This window comes from Bos taurus, chromosome X (genome assembly GCF_002263795.3).
Source record: "Bos taurus isolate L1 Dominette 01449 registration number 42190680 breed Hereford chromosome X, ARS-UCD2.0, whole genome shotgun sequence".
In the NCBI taxonomy this organism is placed as follows: Eukaryota; Metazoa; Chordata; class Mammalia; order Artiodactyla; family Bovidae; genus Bos; species Bos taurus.
The window spans coordinates 54,711,818-54,738,191 of record NC_037357.1 but is presented as its reverse complement, the minus strand read 5'-3'; the positions used below and the strand labels follow the sequence as shown (position 1 = coordinate 54,738,191).

General features: G+C 35.9%; 1 protein-coding gene across 3 annotated transcripts in view; it reads right to left on the bottom strand.

Annotated features, from left to right (window-relative positions):
• Positions 1-26,374, bottom strand: part of NRK (Nik related kinase) — a 148,682-nt gene that overhangs the window by 28,951 nt on the left and 93,357 nt on the right. For 2 of the 3 annotated variants that reach the window (XM_059883569.1, NM_001191165.2), the window contains exons 17-26: positions 24,313-24,410; positions 22,527-22,888; positions 20,660-20,996; positions 13,527-13,713; positions 12,931-13,086; positions 10,207-10,350; positions 8,149-8,307; positions 4,437-4,541; positions 2,531-2,673; positions 2,093-2,242 (exon numbers count right to left, since the gene is read on the bottom strand). In XM_059883569.1, coding sequence (XP_059739552.1) covers positions 2,093-2,242; positions 2,531-2,673; positions 4,437-4,541; positions 8,149-8,307; positions 10,207-10,350; positions 12,931-13,086; positions 13,527-13,713; positions 20,660-20,996; positions 22,527-22,888; positions 24,313-24,410 — 1,841 coding nt within the window. The remainder of the gene's footprint in view (positions 1-2,092; positions 2,243-2,530; positions 2,674-4,436; positions 4,542-8,148; positions 8,308-10,206; positions 10,351-12,930; positions 13,087-13,526; positions 13,714-20,659; positions 20,997-22,526; positions 22,889-24,312; positions 24,411-26,374) is intronic. The other variant, XM_024988310.2, reaches the window with a different exon arrangement.

The window sequence follows — 26,374 nt, the reverse complement described above, 5'->3', positions numbered from 1 at the left end:
TTAAAACTAAAATGGGGATCCAGAGGCCAAAAGCAATTTTAATGCGTTCCCTGGGCACTCGCATGAGCAACTGAATCAGAAAAGAGATGAAGGAAGAGAGAAAAAGAAATTGCAAGAAAAAAGATTGTCTCAAAAACTTTGTTTAGAATAGAGCTGAGCTGCTGTAAATCAGAAAGCATCAGAGGTAATTCTCTTGCTTCTCAGATGATTCCTGAAGTAATCAGATATTCTTTTAGCACACATAGCTCCCTTGTAGCTTTATAGCTTTTGTAATCTAGCACTGTTGGAAAAATTATTTTTAGTACATCCTGTTTCAGAAGACACTCTCTCCTCCCTTATATTAGAGTCCTTTCTCTTTTAATGGGTCAAGACACTAGGGCATTTAGCTAAAAATTCTATTTTTGAATTCACTTAAGGTATCCTAATTAGGCCAGAAAATGATGAAAAAAAAATCCTCTTCTCTCATTGTTTCCACAATAATTAACAGATTGCTCGAAAAGAAAGTAATTCTTCTTGCTTAGTAGTCAGGTTGAACACAGAATTCAATCTTCCTGAATGACTTTTCCAGTAAGTATTAACTTGGATCAATACTGAGGTTTTCAATAACGCATGATGTGATGTAAAAAAAATAAGATGCAGGAAGTGATGGAAGACCTTCCAAGTGAAGAATACTATAATATTTATACTAAAACTTACCTGAACTCATATTTAAGTGGCTTTGTCTGGGGCTCGGTTCAGTGTTTTTGACATTATAAATTGTGATTTTTATATAATCATAGGTGACAACAGAATGACCATCTAATTGGATTGTTAAATCTGACCAAAACTTGAAAAAACAGCCTCCATTAATGATCTGACAACTGTTCTGTGTAATCTGTCAGAGATATACGAGATAACTCTGAAAACTGTGCAATGTGTGATTGCAAAAACTGTGCAAAAGTGATTCAGAAGTACAAAAAAGTTTTCTCCTGGACTTTTGTATAACACTAAACTGCTAAAACTTTAGTGTTTGACAAAATGGGGAATTTAAAAAGATTTGTTGATTCATCTCTTCCTTTTTAATATAATTTTCAATAGGAAAAAAATGTCATTTCTACCATTATATGTATATTGTGTGTGTGAGTGTGTGAGGTATTATGTTATGTTTGAGCTCTTTATATAAATGATGTGTGTAGTATTTTTACAACTATTCATATTTTAGATGCTGTGCCATATTTTCATGTTTATAATTATTTAAGAGTTGAGAGTTGATATGCATTAGCTTTTAAAGTGTTGAATCCTTGATCAGAAATTCTAAGTATAAAGTATACTATAAGAGAATACTTTATGATAACTTGCTATATATCATAGTTTACTAAAATCTGGATAAAGAAAGGGCATATACATAATAATGCATAATGAGATGCAGAGAACTAAAAGCAAGGGTTATAAACTCATATGCCTAAGAGGGCCAGTTATTATAAATACATAAACATGGATGGATAGAGAATGCATAGCATATGTTCCATCCAAAAGTGGGCAGGCACCAATTGGTTCCAGTTGATTATGGCCAGATAGTAATGTTGGATCATTGGTTTTTCAATAGAAATCCAGATTTTAAGTGTAAACTAGGGATTCAGTTCAGTTCAGTCGCTCAGTCGTGTCCGACTCTTTGCTACCCCACGAATCGCAGCACGCCAGGCCTCCCTGTCCATCACCAACTCCCGGAGTTCACCCAAACTCATGTCCATCGAGTCAGTGATGCCATCCAGCCATCTCATCCTCTGTCATCCCCTTTTCCTCCTACCCCAATCCCTCCCAGCATCAGAGTCTTTTCCAATGAGTCAACTCTTCGCATGAGGTGGTTCATTTAAAAACAAATACAAAACATCACTGTGCCAGACAAAGTCTATCTGCAGAACGGACTTAGCACTCTGGACTAAGAAACCATCAGTGACTTTTGTTTATCCATTACTACCTTCTGGCACTCAATACTTACCTTTTAGGTCTCAGTTCTAATATAGATATTGTTACTCGTATTTTTAAACCTTTTAAGAGTTTCACAGTTGGAAATACTCAAATTATGTTACACAATAATTTCCAGGGATCTTACGTTATTTGGCAGGGTCACATCAGACATAACCTCAGATTCTGCATCAATGATGTGATATCCATCTGCTGAGCTGAAGAAAATCTTTAGTCTTTTTTCAGAACCAATAGCCAGGTCAACTGTCACTGGCTTATGACCAAGTGTTGGAAACACCTGTAGGTATAAAACCAAATATGGCCAAAAGGCCAAAAATGACATTCTGTCTAAGGTGAAAATTCTCCCGCCCGTTTGCTTAACAGGTGTATAGAACCCAGAATGATTTTTAAAATTACATAATACATTTAGAGACCTATGTATTACAACTTGTCATATCTGTTAACTCAACAAGAACAATTATATTCAGGTTCTAAATATTGAGTTTTCCTTCAAAGGCCAAATCTTCAAAAATCATAAGAGTTTTATATGGCCTTGTATCCTATGTGCTGTATTTAAATTCCTTGCCTTGAGCTTCAGCAAATGAAGGAGCTCATCTGGTCTCTTAAACCGGTTTGCTGGATCAGCTGCCTGTATTTTTGCCAATATTCGTATATAGGCTTCATAGGACATGTAGTCTCCTTCGGAGTCTGCTGATTGATCAATGCACACTTGGTAGGGAATGAGAAAGGCCAGACATGTTAACCTACCATAGACTGGGTGTACTCTAGGCTATTATAGTTCCTAGTCCAAGGAAACAAAAAGCCAAACAGGATACATTGCCAAGTTCAGGTCACAGTAGAGGACTGGGCATCACAGGTTTCACCATACTGAACTCATGTGGTGGGATTCAAGAACTGGAGTGAGGATTTAGACAAGGAACTGTATATCAGGCCAGACAGACTGTTGGTACTTACCTTCTTTGCTTCCCAGCTCCATACCAGGCAGCTCTGACCAATCAGCAGACACCCAGGAACAAACCCATATCCAAATACTGACAACTGACCCAATGTCCAATTTAGGGAGATCAGATCAGGGATGTGATTTGTGTCAGGACAGGCCCAGACTATCTATATAGTAGTCTGTGCTATTTATAAAAGAACATATTTATTGTACAAATGGCTCAGCCGGTAAAGAAATCCGCCCACAATTTGGGAGACCTGGGTTCGATCCCTGGGTTGGGAAGATCCCCTGGAGAAGGGAAAGGCTACCCACTCCAGTCGTCTGGCCTGGAGAACCCATGGACTGTATAGTCCATGGGGTCACAAAGAGTCGGACACAACTGAGTGACTTTCACTTTCAGACATTTGAGGAGCAGCCATAAACATTACCCCATCTATATTGTACACATGTGATGTTTTAGTCTATAAAATATAATATGTAAACAGATCCTAACCTAAGATATGATTGTATTTCATGAATACCTTACTGGGGTCTATCATGATGTGTCCCTATCAGTGCTTTGAAAAACTCCATGGACCAACCAGTTCAAAATCTCCTAGGATGTTTGCTAAAAATACAGATTCCCCAGGCCCCATTCCAAACCTAATTTGGCCTGGAGTTCGCCTGAGGTCTAAACTTTTAACAAATGCTTCAGATGATTCTAAGAAGCTACCGGATTCTATGAAGTACCACTGGTTCATTAATCAGTCTTTATTAATACAGAATAAACACAGAATAATTTTATTTATGTTGAGTTCTGAAGCACTGTAAAAAGATAATAAAGATAAAAATAGTCTCCAGTTTATGAAATGTGATTAAAAATCATCAGCGACTTAATTGTTTGGGACACTAAATGGTTACCTTATGAGGCTGATCCATAGAAGTTCAGTTAAACCAAAATAAGGGCGGAAACAGTACTTGCAATCCAAATAAGCCTAACCAGCATTTCTTGTAATAGTTCTAGAGAGAAATGTGTTTAGAGATCCAGCTTGGAAGGAATATAGAGCCACCCTTTCCTCCCCACTCCCACCTATTATAGTCCTGGTCATGAGAGCAAAGGCTTTCTTTTCCTTTATTCGTCTACCAGGGGGTTCCCCACTCTACCACTGTCACATCTTTCCTTACCTTCCCTCTGCTCTCCACCCCTCACTAAGAGAGAAAAGGGACTTTCTCAGCTTCAAGTCATTGGGGTAGCACCCAAAGCTTGTGTTTGTGGCTTTAGAAGAGGAGTTCTTCATGTTAACTACAGGAATTGGGAGTGAGGAGCTGGTAGGGAGTTCCTGTAAGGGGAGGGGTCAGGGATTTCCCTCACATTCTCCCTTGGTTTGGTACCTGCAAATTGTCTAGAAAAGGGTTAAATGATAATTATTGACATGGTATATTCAAATTACATTAACTGTAGAAGAATAGCATCTATATTTCTCCTACTATATTCCAAATACTGTTCTGTTTACAATTTCTCAAAAGAAAGCCCAATGAAAATGGAGACCACTCACTTTAATGGCAGTGTTTTCATCAAAGGACTTTGGTGCCCATGCATACAGGTGAATCGATGATTTCAAAGCAATTGCAATATATGTTGTTTCTTCATGTTGGACTACAATGATAAAATACAAAGAAGTAACAATGCCACAGGGTTAACAAGAACACTCAAGTATTTGTATTTGTTGTTAAAAATGTCGTAACAATGACAATTAAGAAGGCAATAGCATCCAGAATGATTTATGGATTCAATGCAATCTCTAAAATCCCAATATGTACAAACAGAAATGCTGATTAAAATTCACATGGAATTAGAAGAGGCCAAAATGCTCTTAAAAATAAAAAACAACGTTGGAGGACTCACAGTACCCAGTTTCTAAACTTATTATAAGCTATAGTAATCAAAGCAGTGTAGTACTGACATAAGGATAGGCATATAGATCAATGGAGTAGAACTGAATGTCTATAAATAAAGTACATTTATGGTCATGGTGCCAAGAATATTCAATAGAGAAACAACAATTTCTTCATCAAATGGTACTGAGACAACTGAATATCTACATATAAAAAAATGAACTGGATGTCTTACCTTAATCCATATATACAATAATTAACTTGAAATGGATCAAAGACCTAAATGTAAGAGCTAAAACTATGAAGCTATTAAAAGTAAATAAACCCTCATGGTAATAGATTCTCATATTTGACACCAAAAGCATAAACAACAAAAGAAATAAACAGCTAAATTGGGTTTCATTAAAATTCACTCTTCTATGTATCAAAGGACACTATCAACAGAGTGAAAAGACAAAGTATGGAACAGGAATAAATATTTCCAAATCATATATCTGTAAGGGTTTAGTATCCAGAATATACAAAAAACACAACTCAATAACAAAAGGATAAATAGCCCAAGGGAGATATACAAATGGCCAATAAACACTTGAATGCTCAACAACATTATTCATGAGGGAAATGCAAATCAAAACTATAATGTGATGCCACTTTATACCTACTTGGATGGTTGGAACCAGAAGAAAGACATTTTAAACAATGAATTTATAATAGATAAATAAAAGATGAAGTATTTATACAATGCAATACTATTCAGCAATAAAAAGGAATACTGATACATGTTGTACTGGTTATAGCATGGATGAACCTTGAAAACATGGTATGTGACAGAAGCTTGTCACAAAAGATTATATAATGTATAATTCCATTTAAGTACATCATGGAGAAAAGACAAATCTATAGCAGAGAAAGTAGATCAGTAGCTTATTCAGATTATGAAGGGAATAAGGTAAGAGGAATTAAATTTGCAGTGATTGCTAATGGCTATGATGTTTCTTGTTAGAATGATGAAAATCAGATCATGGTGATGGTTACACAACTCTATAAACATACTGCAACTCACTTAATTGTACGCTTTAATTGGGTATATTTCAATAGAGCTTTTTTATTAAAGAAAGAGAAAGTTTATAAAAAGTATATGTTTGCCCTTGGCCAGACCTTCTGGCTCTTATGAAATATGTTGTCCTACTTCTAGATTTATGTTTATGCTAAATCCCTCTTCTTTGGCAGAGATACTGCTGCTGTCTTCTCTAGCCAGACTTCATCTAAGACTAATATATAAGAATTATCTCTCTCCTTTCCTCTCCCTCTCTCATTCTCTCTCACTCTGTGTCTCTGCCTCTCTGAGTCTAGCTTCACTTTCTTTCTTTATTTTTTTTTTTAACTGTTCAGAAGTAGGTCAAAGAATTATGATTAATAAATCCCCCAACAAGCAAACAAATTCTCTTTTAAGCAAATAATGCTGATAATTTCAATATATGGCAGTAATTGGTATCAGTCCACTATTTTGTGGACCTTGGAAGGCTATGAAAATACCATGCAAGTATGGTTATGTTGTTATTCTCCTTTGGGAAGGAGCTACTGTTCCACTCGTCAGTAGGACAAGTGTTATTAGAGAGCTGGGATGGATTGGAATGCAATCAGCCAGGAAAAGTAGACTAAACTAGTCCATTCATTTCACAAATGCACAGAACTATCTTTGCAAGGTTGACTATCTTTGTAAACTCTCTCTTATAGAACTAAAAACTTGATAAGTTATTAAGAGGTACTTCTGCTATATCAACTTCTGGGTTGACATCTGGGAATATTAAAGTAATGATACACAAAACTAGAAGAAAATAGTATATTTATTTAATACTTAAGTTGTCTGGGCACTCATTTCTACCTTTATTTGTGTGTATGTATGTATGTATATGGGCTTCCCTGGTGGCTCAGATGGTAAAACATCTGCCCGCAATGTGGGAGACTTGGGTTCGATCCCTGGGTTGGGAAGATCCCCTGGAGAAGAAAATGGCAACCCACTCCAGTACTCTTGCCTGGAGAATTCCATGGATGGAAGAGCCTGGTAGGCTATAGTACATGGCATCACATATGTATACATACATGAAACCTATCCTGGGAAAGCCTCTTAGTATGCAGAATAGAAATGGTCAGTCAGGATAAAAATATCCTGCCACAACTCATATTGCTAAGTCGCTTCAGTCGTGTCCGACTCTGTGTGACCCCATAGATGGCAGCCCACCAGGCTCCCCCGTCCCTGGGATTCACCAGGCAAGAACACTGAAGTGGGTTGCCATTTCCTTCTCCAAAGCATGAAAGTGAAAAGTGAAAGTGAAGTCGCTCAGTCGTGTCCGACTCTAGCGACCCCATGGACTGCAGCCTACCAGGCTCCTCTGTCCATGGGATTTTCTAGGCAAAAGTACTGGAGTGGGGTGCCATTGCCTTCTCTGAACTCATATGATTCCAACTATCTCTTACCTATGCCACTAGTTCTGACTGATAGACAATTAGTAAAGAGGAAAGAAGAAAAAAAAAGGCTAAGAGTAGAGGGGATTTGCTTCAGAAATAGAAAGAATGGGAAAACATTACTTCCAAGTTGTTGAGAGATGACAGCAGGACTCTGAGACCCTGGATTTGTTACTCCATTCCACAGTGGATGGTTGTGAAGACACAGGGGATATGAAAACACACTAATCAGACAGGAAATATTTTGCAATTATACTCATGAATATCATAAGTGGGAATAAGAGCCAGCAGATAATTGATAAATTTTCTTTTTGACTCATGGTAAAGTTTCTTGGTCAGTATTAAGAGGGATTTTCCAATTTTTAAAAAAGGAATCATTATGGGATTCTATTTTATTGCTGCTCCAAGGAAAGACAATGTCATATAAATCTTGCAGGTTACTGAAGACACATTAACATTTATACAATTGAAGTTAAATAGAAGCAGGAAGAAACATCAGTTAATGTGAACTAATTAGAGTGAGTGGGAAGGGAAGAAAGGAGGAAAAGTAAACCAAATTTAACTTCAATAGCTATTTCAGTCAATCAATATTTTTTCAATAACAGCCATTATTGTGACATAAAAGACTTGAAAGATGTCTCAGAGAAATTTACTCATTTTTGTATTTGAAGTTGCAAATGTTTTCCTTTCTCTACTTTACCTTTCACAAGAATGTACTTCACCAAATGAAAGGAGGCAAAATTTATATAGCTGAGGTAAATGGCAACATATTCCAGTATTCTTGCCTGGGAAATTCAAAGGACTAGGGAGCCTGGCAGGCTACAGTCCAAGACGTCACAAAAGAGTTGGACATGGCAATGACTAAACAATAACAACAAAAACAAATGTGAAATGAGACTTACGGACACTGAAGTGTTCACAGCCTGTCAACTTATCAATTGATTTGCAGGCTTCTTCTGTTTTGAGCATTTCCTCTTGTCTTCTTTTACTTTCTGGATCATCGTTCAAAATCTTATTTCTCAGCCACGTCAAATGATACACTCGAAGTCTGTTCTTACGGCCTGATAGATAAGAAAAGACACAGTGTTTTAATTCAGTCTTTTTTCTTTTTTTTACATATTAGAAGAACAAAAAAAGGTAAAGGTATTTTGTCTTTTTAATCAAATCTTTTAATTAAAGTAAAAAGCAGTTTTAAAAAACTATACTGCATTGAGTTTCTCCTTTAGAGTTTGGAAATATGATAGCAAAGTTTCTTTTAGTCTCTCACTTCCAAGAAATAGCTGAAGTGTCTACCAGCTATCAATGTAGAAGTGAATGTACAATACTTCTTTGGAACAGGTTAAGACTACTACTATGTGGGCAACAGAATTACCATCCATTCATTTGTTCCTTAGCTTTTAATTTAAGCCATGAGTTTTTTGGGACTCAGAGACCTAGAAGCTATCTCTGGTAGTGTGCATATATGAGAAGATATGTCTGGTGTACTGATTGTTAGGCATCCTCAGCCAGTGAGATGGGTGTCTCTCTCTGTACTCTTTCATTCCAGTAAACTTACAAAGAAATCCAACGGTTTATTATTTTTTCTCAGCGCAATCTATCTTTAATGTTATTTTTCTAATTGTAAATCCCATCAAATTCTTACAGTTCTTTCAGAAAAACAAGCCATTAAAATCACACATTTATTTTCATATATAGTACTTTATAGTCATTTAAAGACTATAAGATTTCTAGGCCCAACATTAAGATTCTTATTCATGTAATCTTAAACATATTTTTAATCATTTTTCAGCAGTGTTAGAATTCAAGTATCTATGTCTATTGTCATTCTGTTCTCAAATAACAAAGTTGAGCTCCAAACTATCAGGTATCTTTCTATACTAACATTCTCTTTACTATCTTATGCAAAAATAATCCACATTTAAGAGAAACTTCAGCAATAAAAAGAGAATATTTGGGTTAGAGAAAGCTGGATAAAAAGAAATCTGTTATCCAGATGTGCAGCCTGCAAGCCATCCAGATGTATTAAAAAACTAAATGTTGCTTCCATGTGCCTCAAACAATTATAAATGAATGGCCATGAAAAATGATTTAAAAAATCATGATACTTCGGTATATATTTCTAGGGGATTTTCTCTAACCAAAACTTAAAGCAACATTAATCATATTTAGGACTATACATAATCATTAGTTAATGTGAAATATCATTATTAGGTATAGACAGGAAGTATATAAGCACATAAAAATTACTGTGATTAGCATCATTTTATTCTATAGTTAAAACATTAAACATTTTTTTCCAATCTTTCAAGAGTAATTTTTTGCCTAAAGTCAGCATTAATGTTAGTGCTTTTCTGATACCAAGTACTGTTTAGTAATCACAATAATTATTAACATCCATATACTTGATCTCTCATATTCCAAGGTTCAGGCTCTGACTGACTCAAACTAAAAAGTTCTACTACTATGTGGGAAGAATAGAGGATCCATTCTTGTTACTAGCCCTATCTGTAGACCCTTATTATAGGGCTGTGGTAGGTACAACAGACTCTCATTTTTATCCAGTTATTGGCCTCTTTGTTCCTTGTTGCTTCTAACACATCACAGGAAAGGTATATACTGGAGGTTACTGTGGTGGTGAGTGCATGGGTGGCTGAAGCTGTGACTTCCAAAGTTGTGCATGGTTATTGACAGAAGACCTGATAGGATGCAAATGGCATGGTTTTTCCTTTCCCTGACCTAGTAGAGGTACATTGCAATCAAATATCCAGACATCAAAGGAGAGTCAGAAGTTTAAATTGTAAATAGTTAAGAAAATGCAAGTAGGAAAGCCTGGTGTCCCAATTAAAAATTATATTTACAGTGCTTTCCTCGGAACACTTTCACTTGAGAAAGTCTTTAGCCCAGTTTACAACCTAATTAATCTGCATAATAACTCAGCTAATTTTAGTTCTTAAACAAACCTGAGATGGTAATCAGCAAATTGAGTGGCTCTACAACTTGAATCTGACGGAATGGTCTTCTCTTTATAAGTTTAGTAATGTCTGCCTTTCCACTTCTGTCCATCAGATACAGATTCGATCGAGTTCCCAACAGTAAATTCACTCCTGTTCATATACAAAAAGAAAAGTGCTATATTAGCTCAGATTACATTTTTATAATTACATTTATATTAGTATTCTTGCTCCTCCAGTGAGCTGATCTATGTAAAGGTGATGTTTGTCATTTTAAGCTACTGTTGACTTCATTCTGTGTAACAGGGAACACTCTACTAACAGAACAAATTTATTTTCATTAAAATATAGAAAAGAACACCTTCTGATAATATTCCACTGGCTGGTGTCTGGTATGCCATTACACAGATAGAACTTTGTGTATATGTTAGCACCTTTTAGTAATGTCCCATACTTTACAAAAATCAGTCAACTCTTTTGAAAGTTACTATTAAATATTCATGAGGCCTAGTATATATAGTCTTTTTTTAAAATTTTAATTATTTTTTAATTGAAGGATAATTGCTTTACAGAATTTTGTTGTTTTCTGTCAAACCTCAACATGAATCAGCCATAGGTACAAGTATATCCCTTCCCTCTTGTTGGTTTCTCATTCCTAACTATAACAGCGATTTAATACTTTTAAATAATTATATGCAAATTATTTTAAAATTGGGTGATTCTGTGTTCATGCATATATTAAAAAACTTATATTGCTGAATGTCTATAAAATTCGTTCCTATTTCATGTATTTACATTCCTATACTCTGTTATTTGTGTGCTGGCTCTATTCATTAAAATATAAGCACTGTTTAAAGACTGAATGAGAAGACTAAAATAGAAGATTCAACTAAATTTAGAATGCACTTCATATGGGGGTCAGGATCAAGACAGTGGAGTAGAAAGACTCTGAACACACCTCTTTCCATGGGCACACAAAAATTACAACTATTTACAGAGCAACTGTCTATGAGAATGACCTAAAGCCTAGCAGGAAGATTTTTGCAACTAAAGACATAAAGAAGGAGCCACAACAAGATGGGAAGGAATGACAGAGATGCAGTTTAGTAAAGACTCATATTCAAGAGCTGATGACTCATAAACAAGAGGTTCTGCCCAAGGAGTTTGGCATCCAAGATGCACATTGTGTCCCCAGCCCGGGGGTCTGGCACTGGGAAGATGAGCTCCTAGAACAATTGGTTTTGAAAATCAAGTGGGGCTTATTTTCAGGAGAGCTGAAGGGCCATAAGTAAAAGAAATTCCATTTTTACAGGGCATACACAAAATCTCATATGCTTCAAGTTTCAAGGCAGACACGGTGGTTTGAAAGGTGCCTGGGTCAGACCCACTTGTTGATCTTGGAGAATCCCCTTGGAGAGACAGAAGCAGTTGGGACACCCCTGGGGACTGAGACACTGGCAGCGGCCATTTGGGGCATCTTGTTCTACCATGATGATACATAATAAAATCTTTTATATTTTAAAATATAAAATCACATGTTATAAAAATGGGTTACTAGACATGAAGCTCATCTCTGGGTAGTTGCCTGACTGAAATGATAACATTTCAGTCAGATAACACATTACATTAGTAGAACTTTGAGGATGGCTTTTTTTTCTGCAAATCTGTAATATTTGCTACACTGCTCTATTTTTAATTTAAAATTCTGTCCCCTGTTCAATCATACATTAAGCAAAATCTATGAGACTGCAGGTTGGAGGTTGGCATTTATTTTGGATTTTTCACTTCCTTGCATTAATTTATTCTATTTCATTTATGATTCAGACTGGCTTGAGGTAAAAAACTGTCTCAGAATTACCAAGTGGTTAAAATTCTCCTGGAATAAAGGATTGAATTAGTCTATTAAAGTTAAGATATTATACAAGGAATTTTGTCTACAAATCCTCAAGATATTTTAAAAACAAGAACTTTTGAAGAAACTTCTTGCAATAATCTCATTAGGTATTATACATTGCATTCTATCACAAATTAAAAATACTAAGCTTGAATTTTCAAATAATTATAACCTAGTCCAATTTTATATTTTAGCAAAGTTAATTCAGGTTATAAAGAAAAACAGAATGAACAGGAGAGGGAGTAATTCAAACACCAAACTGCACTGAGTGAAAATAAATAAGCAAGTTAACTGCTCTCTCTGTGTGTACATACATGTGTATATGCATGTTTAATAACACATACAAACACACACACACACACATACATGGAAATGAGGAGGACATGGCAACCCACTCTAGTATTCTTGCCAGGATAATCACTTGGACAGAGAAGCCTGGTGGGTTATGGTCCACAGGGTCGCAGAGTCAGATAGGATTGAAGTGACTTAGCATGTATGCATAATTGAAAACAGTTGTGCTTAGTCGCTCAGTCATGTCCGACTCTTTGCAACCCCATGAACTGTAGCCCACTAGGCTCCTCTGTCCATGGCGATTATCCAGGCAAGAATACTGTAGCGGGTTGGCATTCCCTTCTCCAGGGGATCTTTCTAACCCAGGGATCAAACCCAGGTCTCCCGCATGGCAGGCAGATTCTTTACCATCTGAGTCACCAGGGAAGCCCTGAAAACAGTTTGTCAATAGCAAATACATATTTTATATCTGTGCTTTTACACTAGTTTTTATATAGATAAAAATGTACTCTTTAAAACACAACTCAGTTTTAAGAAATCAAACTTACCCCACAAAGAACCACAGCAGATCTCAGAAGTGAATTCCTTTTCATACATATGGATTAGTGGTTTTTTACATTCATAAGAGACATATAATGGGTTAACATTAACGTCAGAGGGTCGCTTAGATGATTTCTCAGGTACTTCCACTAATCCAGCATATACTGTAAAGAGAAGATATTGAGAGAACTTACTAGTGTGTACACCATACGCACTTGAGTGTTTTTACAAATGAGACACAGCTTAGAAAAATTCCTTTTCCTTTATTGTATTTTATTTTTTATGGAGCTATCATTTCTATAATTCATAAATCATCAGATGACACAAATCAAGACAGAATATATTTCTGTATATGAATGCATTTCAAGTTACTGTGATTAGATATCAAATGAAATCCAGATGAGGGAGCCAATTTCTCAATTATAGTTCGAATTTAGGTGCTATAAAGATTTAGTGAAGAGTAGATTTTTTAAAAATCCATCTGAATTTATGTCACTGAGTATCAGAATGACTTCTTTTCTGATAATGAACCAGTGGTTTTTGACAAACTGTATTTAATATGGAACAGACTGCAGCATTTGAAGATTATATTAAATACACTTACAGATGGCACTGGCAAAGTCAGCATTTGCAGTCCTTTCAGAATCATTGGAGGGAGATGAGTGGTTGGCAGAGAAACCTGATTCTGTTGATACTTCTGATATGTCCACAGTGTCATTCTCAGCATCAGGTACTGCGGGTGCAGCACCTGGGGCAATGGCATTTGAGGCCTCACTTCTACCGCCTGACTCCTAAAAGATGATCAAAAATTGATATTGACTTTATTAAGAAATTAACAGGGAGAGAAATGTAAGATGCCTAGGGGTTACTTGAAAGAGGGAATGCAAATTTTGTAACATCTGTAATTCTTGATCCTTATAAAACCCACATTTACCAGTAGAACTCAATAATGTTAGCAGAAAAGAAAGAACTAACTTATAGTGAGACAACTGATGTCAGAACAGAAATTAATGGAGCACGAAATCCTCAGCTATATTATTTGGGGACTTAAAATTTGTGGAAATTTTACTATGCATCAGATATCCTGTTAGGCATCTTATTTACAGATTGTTGTGGATCCTTGCAACAACACCAAAAGTAAGTTTGATTATCTCCCTTTTACTTATAAGGAAACTAAAGCTTATTGAAGTTAAACAATCTATTCAAGGTAACATAAATAATTAGGGGGATTAAAGTTTGAAGCCAAAGTCTGTCTGATTCCAAACCTTATGCTTTCAGTTACATTATTTCAAACAGCTGCATGCAAAAATAAAAAAGTACTATTGTGCTGGATTCAATTTCATTTTGTCAAAGGACAAAGCTAATGATAGAAAATCAACCAACACAATTTCAAGACTGCAAAAATGCTTCAGTGAAGGTCTAGCTAGATTCTATTGACTTACAGATAAGAAATTCAAGGATAAAGTCACAAAATGTGACAGAATTTATGTGGGATGCCATATCCGATGGCAAAACATACCAATTCTTTTTGGTAAGCCTGTTTGCAAATAAGCATTTCTTTTATGTATAAACAGTGATTCTTGGCATTGATACAGTTATCCTGTCCTACCAAAAATTTGTTTTTATGACCTTTCCTACCATAAAAGTATTATATGCCAACATGTCCTTTTAAAATGAAAATGAAAGGAAGATCTATTCTCTCCGCAAATGTTTAAAACATTTCTTAAGATAACTGGAGATACCCAGGGGTGCTATGAAAACCATGCTGGGACATCTTGTTTTAATGTCTTTAATTAAGATAAGTAGGTAGGTAGGTAAGAGCTACCTACTAGGATGGATGAGCAGATGGGTAGATAGAAAGACAAGCAGATAGACTGACAGACAGTCAGGCAGACATAGATTGCTTTTTACTGATATTGCTTTCCCATTGGAAATCATCTAGGGAATTTCTTCCTACCTTGGAAAGAAAAACTTCCTAGGGAGTTTTTTTGTTTGTTTGTTTTGTTTCTTTCCTTCCTTGATTTCTTTTTTTAATTAATTAATTTATTTTAATTGGAGGCTAATTACTTTACAATATTGCAGTGGTTTTTGCCATACATTGACATGAGTCAGCCATGGGTGTACATGTGTCCCCCATGCTGAACCCCTCCCATCTCCCTCCCCATCCCATCCTTCAGAGTTGTCTCAGTGCACTGGCTTTGAGTGCCCTGTTTCATGCATCAAACTTGGACTGGTGATCTATTACATATGGTAATATACATGTTTCAATGCTAGTCTCTCAAATCATCCCACCCTTGCCTTCTCCCACAGAGTCCAAAAGTCTGTTCTTCATATCTGTGTCTCTTTTGCTGTCTCACATATACGCTCATCATTACCATTTTTCTAAATTCCATATATGTGCATTAGTATACTGTATTGGTGTTTTTCTTTCTCACCTACTTCATTCTGTACAATAGGCTCTGGTTTTATTCACCTCATTAGAACTGATTCAAATGCATTTTTTTAAATAACTGAGTAAAGTTCCATTGTGTATATATACCACAGCTTTCTTATCCATTCGTCTGCTGATGGACATCTAGGTTGCTTCCATGTCCTGGCTATTGTAAACAGTGTTGTGATGAACATTGGGGTACACGTCACTTTCAATTCTGGTTTCCTTGGTGCATATGCCCAGCAGTGGGATTGCTGAGTCATATGGCAGTTCTATTTCCAGTTCTTTAAGGAATCTCCACACTGTTCTCCATAGTGACTGTACTAGTTTGCATTCCCACCAACAGTGTAAGAGAGTTCCCTTTGGCATTTATTGTTTGTAGACTTTTGGATAGCAGTCATTCTGACGGGTGTGAGAAGGTACCTCATTGTAGTTTGATTTGCATTTCTTTGATAATGAGTGATGCTGAGCATCTTTTTATGCGTTTGTTAGCCATCTGTATGTCTTCTTTGGAGAAATGTCTGTTTACTTCTTTGGCCCACTTTTGCATTGGATTGTTTGTTTTTCTGCTATTGAGCTACATGAGCTGTTTGTATATTTTGGAGATTAATTCTTTTGTCAGTTGCTTCATTTGCTATTATTTTCTCCCAATCTGAAGGCTGTCTTTTCATCTTGCTTATAGTTTCCTTCGTTGTGCAAAAGCTTTTAAGTTTAATTATGTCCCATTTGTTTATTTTTGCTTTTATTTCCATTACTCTGGGAAGTGGGTCATAGAGGATCCTGCCGTGATTTATGTCAGAAAGTTTTTTGCCTATGTTTTCCTCTAGAGTTTTATAGTTTCTGGTCTTACATTTAGATCGTTAATCCATTTTGAGTTTATTTTTGTATATGGTGTTAGAAAGTGTTCTAGTTTTTTTCTTTACAGGTGGTTGACCAGTTTTCCCAGCATCACTTGTTAAAGAGATTGTCTTTCTCCATTGTATATTCTTGCCTCCTTTGTCAAAGATAAGGTGCCCATAGGTGCATGGATTTATCTCTGGGCTTTCTATTTTGTTCCATTGATCTATGTTTCTGTCTTTGTGTCAGTACCATACTGTCTTGATGACTGTAGCTTTGTAGCATAGTCTGAAGTCAGGCAGGTTGAGTCCTCCAGTTCCATTCTTCTTTCTCAAGATCACTTTGGCTATTTGAGGCTTTTTGCATTTGCATACAAATTGTGAAATCATTTCTTCTAGTTCTCTGAAAAACACCATTGGTAGCTTGATAGGGATTGCATTGAATCTATAGATTGCTTTAGGTAGTATACTCATTTTCACTATATTAATTCTTCCAATCCGTGAACATGGTATATTTCTCCATCTATTTGTGTCCTCTTTGATTTCTTTCATCAGTGTTTTATAGTTTTGTATATATAGGTCTTTTGTGTCTTTAGGTAGATTTATTCCTAAGTATTTTATTCTTTTCATTGTGATGGTGAATGGAATTGATTCCTTAATTTCTCTTTCTGTTTTCTCATTGTTAGTGTATAGGAATGCAAGGGATTTCTGTGTGGTAATTTTATATCCTACAACATTACTCTATTCATTGATTAGCTCTAGTAATTTTCTGGTGGTGTCTTTAGGGTTTTCTATGCAGAGAATCATGTCATCTGCAAACAGTGAGAGTTTTACTTCTTCTTTTCTAATCTGGATTCCTTTTATTTCTTTTTCTTCTCTGATTGCTGTGGCTAAAACTTCCAAAACTATGTTCAATAGTAGTGGTAAGAGTGGGCACCCTTGTTTTGTTCCTGACTTTAGGGGAAATGCTTTCAATTTTTCACTGCTGAGGACAATGTTTGCTGTGGGTTTATCATATATGGCTTTTATTATGTTGAGGTATGTTCCTTCTGTGCCTGCTTTCTGAAGGGTGTTTTTTTTTTTTTTTAATCATAAATGGATGTTGAATTTTGTCAAAGGCTTTCTCTGCATCTATTGAGATCATCATATGTTTTTTTCTTTCAGTTTGTTAATGTGGTGTATCACATTGATTGATTTGCAAATACTGAAGAATCTTTGCATCCCTGGGATAAAAGCCCACTTGGTCATGATGCATGATTTTTTTAATATGTTGTTGGATTCTGTCTGCTAGAATTTTGTTGAGGATTTTTGCATCTCTGTTCTTCAGTGATATTGGCCTGTAGTTTTCTTGTTTTGGCATCTTTGTCTGGTTTTGGTATTAGGGTGATCGTGGCCTCATAGAATGAGTTTGGTAGTTTACCTTCCTCTGCAATTCTAGAAGAGTTTGAGTAGGATAGATGTTCAGATCAGATCAGATCAGATCAGTCGCTCAGTCGTGTCCGACTCTTTGCAACCCCATGAATTGCAGCACGCCAGGCCTCCCTGTCCATCACCAACTCCCAGAGCTCACTGAGACTCATGTCCATCGAGTCAGTGACACCATCCAGCCATCTCATCCTCTGTCGTCCCCTTTTCCTCCTGCTCCCAATCCCTCCCAGCATCAGAGTCTTTTCCAATGAGTCAACTCTTTGCATGAGGTGGCCAAAGTACTGGAGTTTCAGCTTTAGCATCATTCCTTCCAAAGAAATCCCAGGGCTGATCTCCTTCAGAATGGACTGGTTGGATCTCCTTGCAGTCCAAGGGACTCTCAAGAGTCTTCTCCAACACCACAGTTCAAAAGCATCAATTCTTCGGCGCTCAGCCTTCTTCACAGTCCAACTCTCACATCCATACATGACCACAGGAAAAACCATAGCCCTGAACAGACGGACCTTTGTTGGCAAAGTAATGTCTCTGCTTTTCAATATGCTATCTAGGTTGGTCATAACTTTCCTTCCAAGGAGTAAGCATCTTTTAATTTCATGGCTCCAGTCACCATCTGTAGTGATAGGTGTTAGCTCTTCTCTAAAGTTTTGGTAGAATTCAGCTGTGAAGCCATCTGGTCCTGGGCTTTTGTTTGTTGGAAGACTTTTGATTATAGTTTCGATTTCCGTGCTTGTGATGAGTCTGTTAAGATTTTCTATTTTTCCTGGTTCAGTTTTGGAAGGTTATACTTTTCTAGGAATTCGTCCATTTCTTCCAAGTTGTCCATTTATTGTTATATAGTTGCTGATAGTAGTCTCTTATTATCCTTTGTATTTCTGTGTTGTCTGTTGTGATTTCTCCATTTTCATTTCTAATTTTGTTGATTCTTCCTTGATTTCTTACCATAATTATTGTATACCTACCATAACCCAAGCCTGAGGTTGGACCCTGGGACTGGATGAGTAGGTGAAGAACAGTTGTCAAGGATGGATTAAACATAGTATGAGTTGGGTCATGAAGGATGACTAGTTCAAAAGCAGAGAAGAGGTAAGGGGAAGCCATATAGACAGAGAAAATTTCTGGCATAGGGTCATTAATTCATGAAAGAGCAAGGCATCTTCTAAGTTAGTTTGTATGATAGGACAATGGGCTGGGGAAGTAAATTGGCATGATAATTCTTCTGTCTGGAATCTCAGCTCTGTTTTCAGATATCCAATACTCCACATTTGTCAAGAACTATTTCAAATAGCACATGTTTCAAGAAATCTTCTCTGTGATAATTCCTATTTATCTACCATCTGTGAAGCTATTTGAGTATTTTAAAACTTACCTATAAAGTCAGTAAATGTTTTTTGAATGTCAAAATCATTCTCTAAACACAGTACATTACTTCCGTTTAAATTGTCTGTGTTAACAGTTCCTCAAAAAGTTAAAATACAAGCTAATAATTCCATTCCTAGGTATACAGATCAAAGAACTAAAAACTGCAGATCCAACAACAGATACTTGTACAGCAATGTTCACAGCAGCCAAAGATGAAAATGACTCAAGTGTCTATCAAAAGATGAATGGATAAAAAAAATGTGATGTATTCATACTATTTATTAAGCCTTAAAAAGGAAGGAAATTCTGATATATGATGCTAAATGGATGAACCTTGAAAATATTATGCTGAGACAGACAGAAAAAGACAAATATTGTGTGATTCTGCTCATATAAGGTACCTATACAAAAGTAGAATGGAGGTTATTGGGAACTTTGGAGGATAATGGGGAGTTTATTGTTTGAGGTGATAAAAAATCTCCAGAAATTACTAGTATTAATGGTTGTACAACACTGTGAATGTACTTAACTCCATTGAACTGTACACTTAAAAATAGTTAAAATGTGAAACTTTCTGTTACGTGTATTCTATCACAATAAAAATCTCCCAGAAAAAATGTATGTATTAAGAGACACTATCCCAAGCATATTGTTCATGGAGTTCTCCATTTTTCCTTCTCCATTTCCTTCTTCATTCCCTTCTCCATTTGCCATTTCCTCTTGATGAAAGTGAAGGAGGGGAGTGAAAATTCTGGCTTAAAACTCAACATTCAAAAAACTAAGATCATGGCATCTGGTCCCATCACTTCATGGCAAATAGATGGGGAAATAATGGAAACAGTGACAGACCATTTTCTTGGGCTCAAAAATCACTTTAGTGGTGACTGCAGCAATGAAATTAAAAGATGCTTGCTCCATGGAAGAAAAACTATGACCAATCTTGACAGCATATTGAAAAGCAGAGACATTACTTTGCCGACAAAAGTCCATCTAGTCAAAGGTATGGTTTTTCCAGTGGTTATGTATGGATGTGAAAGTTGGACTGTGAAGAAAGCTGAGTGCAGAAGAATTGATGCTTTTGAACTGTGGTGGTGGAGAAGACTCTTGAGAGTCCCTTGGACTGCAAGGAGATCAAACCAGTCAATCCTAAAGGAATCAGTCCTGAATATTGATTGGAAGCACTGATGCTGAAGCTGAAACTCCAATACTGTGGCCACCTGATGTGAAGAACTGACTCATTTGAAAAGACCCTGATGCTGGGAAATATTGAAGGCAAGAGGAGGAGGGGACAAAAGAGGATGAGAAGGTTGCATGGCATCACCGACTTGATGGATATGAGTTTGAGTAAGCTCTGAGAGTTGGTAATGGACAGGGAAGCCTGGTGTGCTGCAGTCCATGAGGTCACAAAGAGTTGGACATGACCGAGTGACTGAACTGAACTGATCCCAAGCATATGATCTGAGTAATAAAGGTGGACAAATAAGATATTTTTGTTCTTGGAAGAAAATAGGAAGCATCCAAATTAGAAGAAATAAAGATGTATCTACAGATATAATTTAAAATGTTAAGACTTTGGAATAGAAGTTTAAAATATATTTGTAATGGCTGGAAATATGACATATCACATGAATAAATGCATTTACAAAGAGATGAATTCATTCTCCTTTTCAAATGGTGTATTACCTCTAGTTGATGTTCAAATTCCTGGAATACTGGTCTCTCCAATATTGGATCATCTGTCTCTGAGCAATTTTCTCCTCCATTCAGTTCTTGGGCTTCACTTTCTTCATTGGTTCCACTGACTCCCTCATTTCCATTACTCTCCTTGCCTCTTCTTCCACTGCCTACATTCGCTGTGTGTTCTTCATGGTCTCCAATGGCTGCACTGTCCCCACTGGCTGCACTTCCTCCATGGCTTCTATTAACTCTCTGACTTCCATAGCTGCTGAAAGATCCTTCTCCTCTATCACTTCCATCTTTACCATCTTGCTTGTAGCTTCTGCCTCTGCCACAGCTTGGCCTGATAACAAGATTCAGTTAATGATAGAAAGTCACCCAACGAAAATAAATGTCAACAAATAAAACAAAATTAGGTTGACTAACACATATGTATCATCTCCAGGCATGTTTTTGCTCTATGTGAACACTACTGGTATGATATAGATATGAAAAATGTCCCTATGTCCTGTCAATCTTAATATTGAATTAACATCATAGTCACCATCAACTCCCTGGCTACATTTGCATGACAGATGGAAAAGGATGTATTAGGAACATGTATTAGGTTAGCAGTAATAATATGTTTTCTTAAATCATAGATTATTTCATACATTAGCAACTTCACAGCCACATGAATGATCAAGCCCATATTTTTGGCTCAACCATAACATATTTGAATATTTCTTATATTTAATTTATGTTAATTTAAACACATGCCTTGATCTTCTAACATGTGTATCATCCATTCTGCAACAGATTTTCATTGATTTTTCTACTACTATCACCAGGAAGTTTAGTAATATAGATCTCATTTAGTTAATATAGTCACTTAATTACTTGCTAGGACCACCAAGCTTAGCAAAATGTCTCAATAATCTTTTGCATAAGAGACAACATAAATAAGTAACTATGATAATTCTAAAAGCAAATGAATTTGAGATCAGAATTCCTGGTAGTTTTCTTGGTAAAAAAAAAAAAAAGAAAAAATGTTGAATAATCTGTAGTCTGTTCTGTCATATAAAGCCTTGGTAACAGTTGAAAATTAACAAAACAAAATATGAATTTCAATATTATAAAGCAAACAATTTTCCCACTGTTATTTTTCTAAAAATACAAAAATATACTATGTTAATGAATCATCTTTAAGAGCAGTTTAAATACAAACCATAAGCAAATGTAAAATAAGAACACATTGGCTGTTTATAAAGCAGGACCAAGTAACTATATATATAGCAGAGAACTGGTGGTATGCCAAAAACAATACTTGACTAAATATTATCACTTTGAGTAGCTACTCTATAAGAAGATAAAACTGAATGAGCATTGAATTTAGTTCTTCAGTTTTCAGAGTCTCAAGGATGTTAGTAAGTTGGAGCTTAAAACTATCAAGTGGGTATTAAATATGCTCAGCAAATTTAGAGATTTTGTTCTCTAAAGCCCTAAACATCAGGGCTTCAACTTACAATTATTAAGAAGCACACTACTTAATTTGTCACCCCATTTATCACACTCATTGTATTTTACAGGGCAGAATGATTCAGTAGCATTAATTTTAAGAGAAACACCCAGATAATCCCAGTTATAAAGAACCTAATAAAGAGTTGAATGCTAATAAAGTATAATATTAAAAGAAATGCAAAATTAAGTGTTTTGTATTAAAATAATTTTTAATAAAATAATTTAAAAACCTATTATTGAAAATCGACCATTTACTAATATGCAAATGCAATTCATTCACCCTCCTGGTGATAAATTTTAAAGGTAAACCAAAGATACAAATTGTTCTGAAATTATGAAACATGGACAATGCAAGTAATCCAAGAAAACCAACCTTGGCCAGCTAGAAGCATCATCAGGATTATTGCCTTTGTCATCAATAACCTCATCATTGTCATCATCATAATGGTCTTCACCAACATCATTAGCCTGATCAAGCTGGTCATTCAACTCATCACTGCCATTGTCATGGTCATAACTATCTTCATAAGCATCATTAGAATCATCATCACCATCAGTATCAGCACCAGCATCATAAAGTTCAACATAATCACCATCCTCTTCAGGTGGCTGAACAACAGGTGCAGGAGTCAACCAGTCATTCCGGAAGATTTCAGATAGTGCATTATAGCCTACCCATTCATTTGTCAAGTAAACGGGGGGTGATATTTTTCCTACTTTAAATCCATCTGGAACCTGTGTGCACAAGAAAGATTAATGTAGTCTCTAGTAGCTTTTCATTTTCTTCTAGATTGGAAAGCTTCCAAGCTGACAATATTTTAAAATATATTTTCAACTGAAATGAAGATATTCACTCATTAGGTAGAGCCAACATTTTTGTAAGGATGAGCTGCCAAAACCCAAACCTCAGGCTGTGATCCTTAATGGCCTTTCTAGATCACACAGGACAAAATTTACTCACTTTGTTTTTAATTAGCTCTACTTACCTGCTGAGAACTAGACATTCTAGTTTTGTTTTGGAGAAGAGTGTTTTGGTGTTGGAGAAGAAGACAGATGATTTGACACTCTACAGAAGAGTGTCACTACTTTCCATTTGTTTTATCCATTGATATTGGGATTAACACATAGCTCTTAAAATTAATGTGTTAATTTCCCCTCTCTAGTTTTATACAACATCAGATCAGATCAGTCGCTCAGTCGTGTCTGACTCTTTGCGACCCCATGAATCACAGCACGCCAGGCCTCCCTGTCCATCACCAACTCCCGGAGTTCACTGAGACTCATGTCCATCGAGTCAGTGATGCCATCCAGCCATCTCATCCTCTGTCGTCCCCTTCTCCTCTTGCCCCCAATCCCTCCCAGCTGCAAACACTTCTAAGAAGCAAACCAACATAAATCCACCTTAAAAAAAATCTACCTGCAATGAAGAAGACCCAGGTTCAATCCCTGGGTTGGGAAGATCTCCTGGAGAATAAAATGGCAACCCACTCCAATATTCTTGCCTGTAAAATCCCATGGACCTCAGTCCACGTGGCCACAAAGAGTTGGACACAGCTGAGTGACTAACACACACACACACACACACACACACACACACACATACACACATACACACATAATGTCCTATAAGCAATCTCTGAGCAATCTGAAAGGGGTGTATGTATAGTAGGGTAGAGGTAATTGCAAAAGTAAAACAGAATGATCTGAAAGCATTAAAGTATAAAATAACTAGAAGGTCTTTTTATTTATGAAATTAGAAGGCATTTCATTTTTCACTATTTTTTTAATCTTTATGCATTGCCTCATCTTCTAAGAAATGATATTAGACAAAAAATGAGCATTTAAACTGTACTTCTTAATTTGAGCTAACGCTTCTACAAGCAGATTTTTATCTCTCCTCTGTCAAATATATTCTGATACTGGAATGTGAAAATAAAATATTTTATGATCAATTAAATATTTTTACATATCAAATGTCATTTCTAGATTTCATATTCTGCATGCTGACATAACAATAGAAATCTATATTTGAAAGATTAATTTAAAAACTCAACACTTTAACCTTTCCCTCAAATGAAGATGAAAATATGTAAGTCAAAAGAAATTGAAGATTAAAGAGAACAAATATAAATATGTTAAGAGTTAAGATGGAAACCTACATGAATATCAACCAGCAAACTCTGATCAATGGTAGAATAAGGTGGTGATGACTGGGACCTCCTCCTGATCACAGGACTTGCTTCCTCAGAAGAAGATTCTGTAGAGTGCCAAAAAGACATTAGTAACAGTGGTAATCACAGCCATTATCTTCATTTTTATAGTGAACCACTTCAATCTCTTGGTATTTTTCTTGTAGCCTCTTTCCGTTCAGGAGAGATCACTTGATAAATTCTTATGGGGCCAAGATCCTATGTTCTGTTTTCACAGGTAGAGAGAGACTCAAAGTTTGTTTTGTTAGACTACATGGCTTTTTTGCTTTTAATATTAAATATATACTTGCTGAATATTTTTGTGTAAAAAGGTACATAGTAAGACCGGTATGCAGATAGTCCCATGAGAAAAAGAGAATGCATCAAGAGCAGTAAGGGCTGGGTGGTATTTCTGGCCTCCCCTAATAACCAGTAGAAAAAGAGCCCAACGGTGTATAGAAGATGATAGTTTAAACAAAAATTTCAAGAGGAGAGTTGACTCTTCAGTCTTAATCCCCCAATTTCCACTCAATGATATATCCTCAACTGCAATACAGTTGCGACATGAACAACTGAAAAGTGACAAATCTTAGCCCTTTTTATAAAACTGTGAGCCTTTCTATAGAGGCACTATGCAATACAACTTTCTGCAGTAACAGAAATGTTCAGTATCTGCACTGTCCAATACATTAGCCACTATCCACGCATAGCTTTTGAGCATTTGAAATATGGCCAGTGTATCTGGGGGGTTGAATTTTAAATTTAACTTCATTTTCATTTTAGTTTTAATTTTAATAGCCACATTTCGCTAGCTGTATCATAACACACAGTTCAATTTTATAGTGTAAATTTTTCCATTTAAAATGCAATTCTGCCCAGAAGTCTGGATTTTTTATATTAAGGTTTGTGGTATAGTAAATAACATCCGTGGTTAAAACAGGGTGAGAATATTTAGGTTCAAAGATCAGTAGATCTGGGTGAGTTTACTTGGAAAAAGCTTCACTAAGGGGACCTTCAAGTCCCTATGTATTGTTTTTGGGTGCTTGGATTTTGAAGATAAATAGTCTTCTCTCTCTTTTATTTGCAGCTTTGATATTTATATAGCCAAAATACTGACACTAAAACTCCAAAAAGCATGTATTTGAAAATATTACTATCTTTTGAGGATATTATACTGAACACATCTTACAATTTGTGTTCATGCCTTCTGACATTGTTGTACCTTTGCAGTGTATTACCTTTCTGCAGAAAACTATTTTCTTGCAAGTGTTTTGGTGTGTCATTAGGCTAGGTAAGAAGTTTGAGTGAATGTATGAGATTTTGAGGCAAATTTGTAGTAAGGTTTTCTGATTTCCTGTATTATGAGGTATGTAATATTATAGGAACTTCAAATCATCTATGTAGCACACACAATAAAAGAATTTTAGAGCTGAAAAGAACCTTAGCTATTATCTACATAGATACTCTCCCTTTCTCTCTCCCACCACTGTTCATAACTGCTTTGGGGCCTAGTCCAGAATTTCCTTATTTCAAAATATACAATATGAATAAATCTTCAATTTTTAGTTGCTTCTTTAGTATTAGCAAATTAACCCTGGTCAAACCAGAAAGATTCTGAGGGAAAAAATTGCTAAAGTTTCTCTTCACATAGGCTTGTCTTATTTCTCACAAGATAATATTTCTGCACAAGGGGACACTCTTATTTAAAGAAAGTACATCACTATCTGAGTTTCCTAAGAAGAAGAATGACCTCTAAAAATTCAGGTCTTTGAGTATCTGATTTTCATACAGTATACCTATATATTCATTTAAGTATTAACATTTTAATAAAATCTATATGCTATATTTTTACAGGTGACCTGGGGACTCAGTCAGTCATTTTCCCCATGCTTAACTTACTTGAATTGCTTAAAAGTAGATAGTGCTAGATTTTATGTTCCAAGGCATAATTTTGACTTTGTTTATACTGATATTTCATAAATCTATAATTCATTTAAACTCTCTCAAAAGTACATCATAAAATACTTATTTG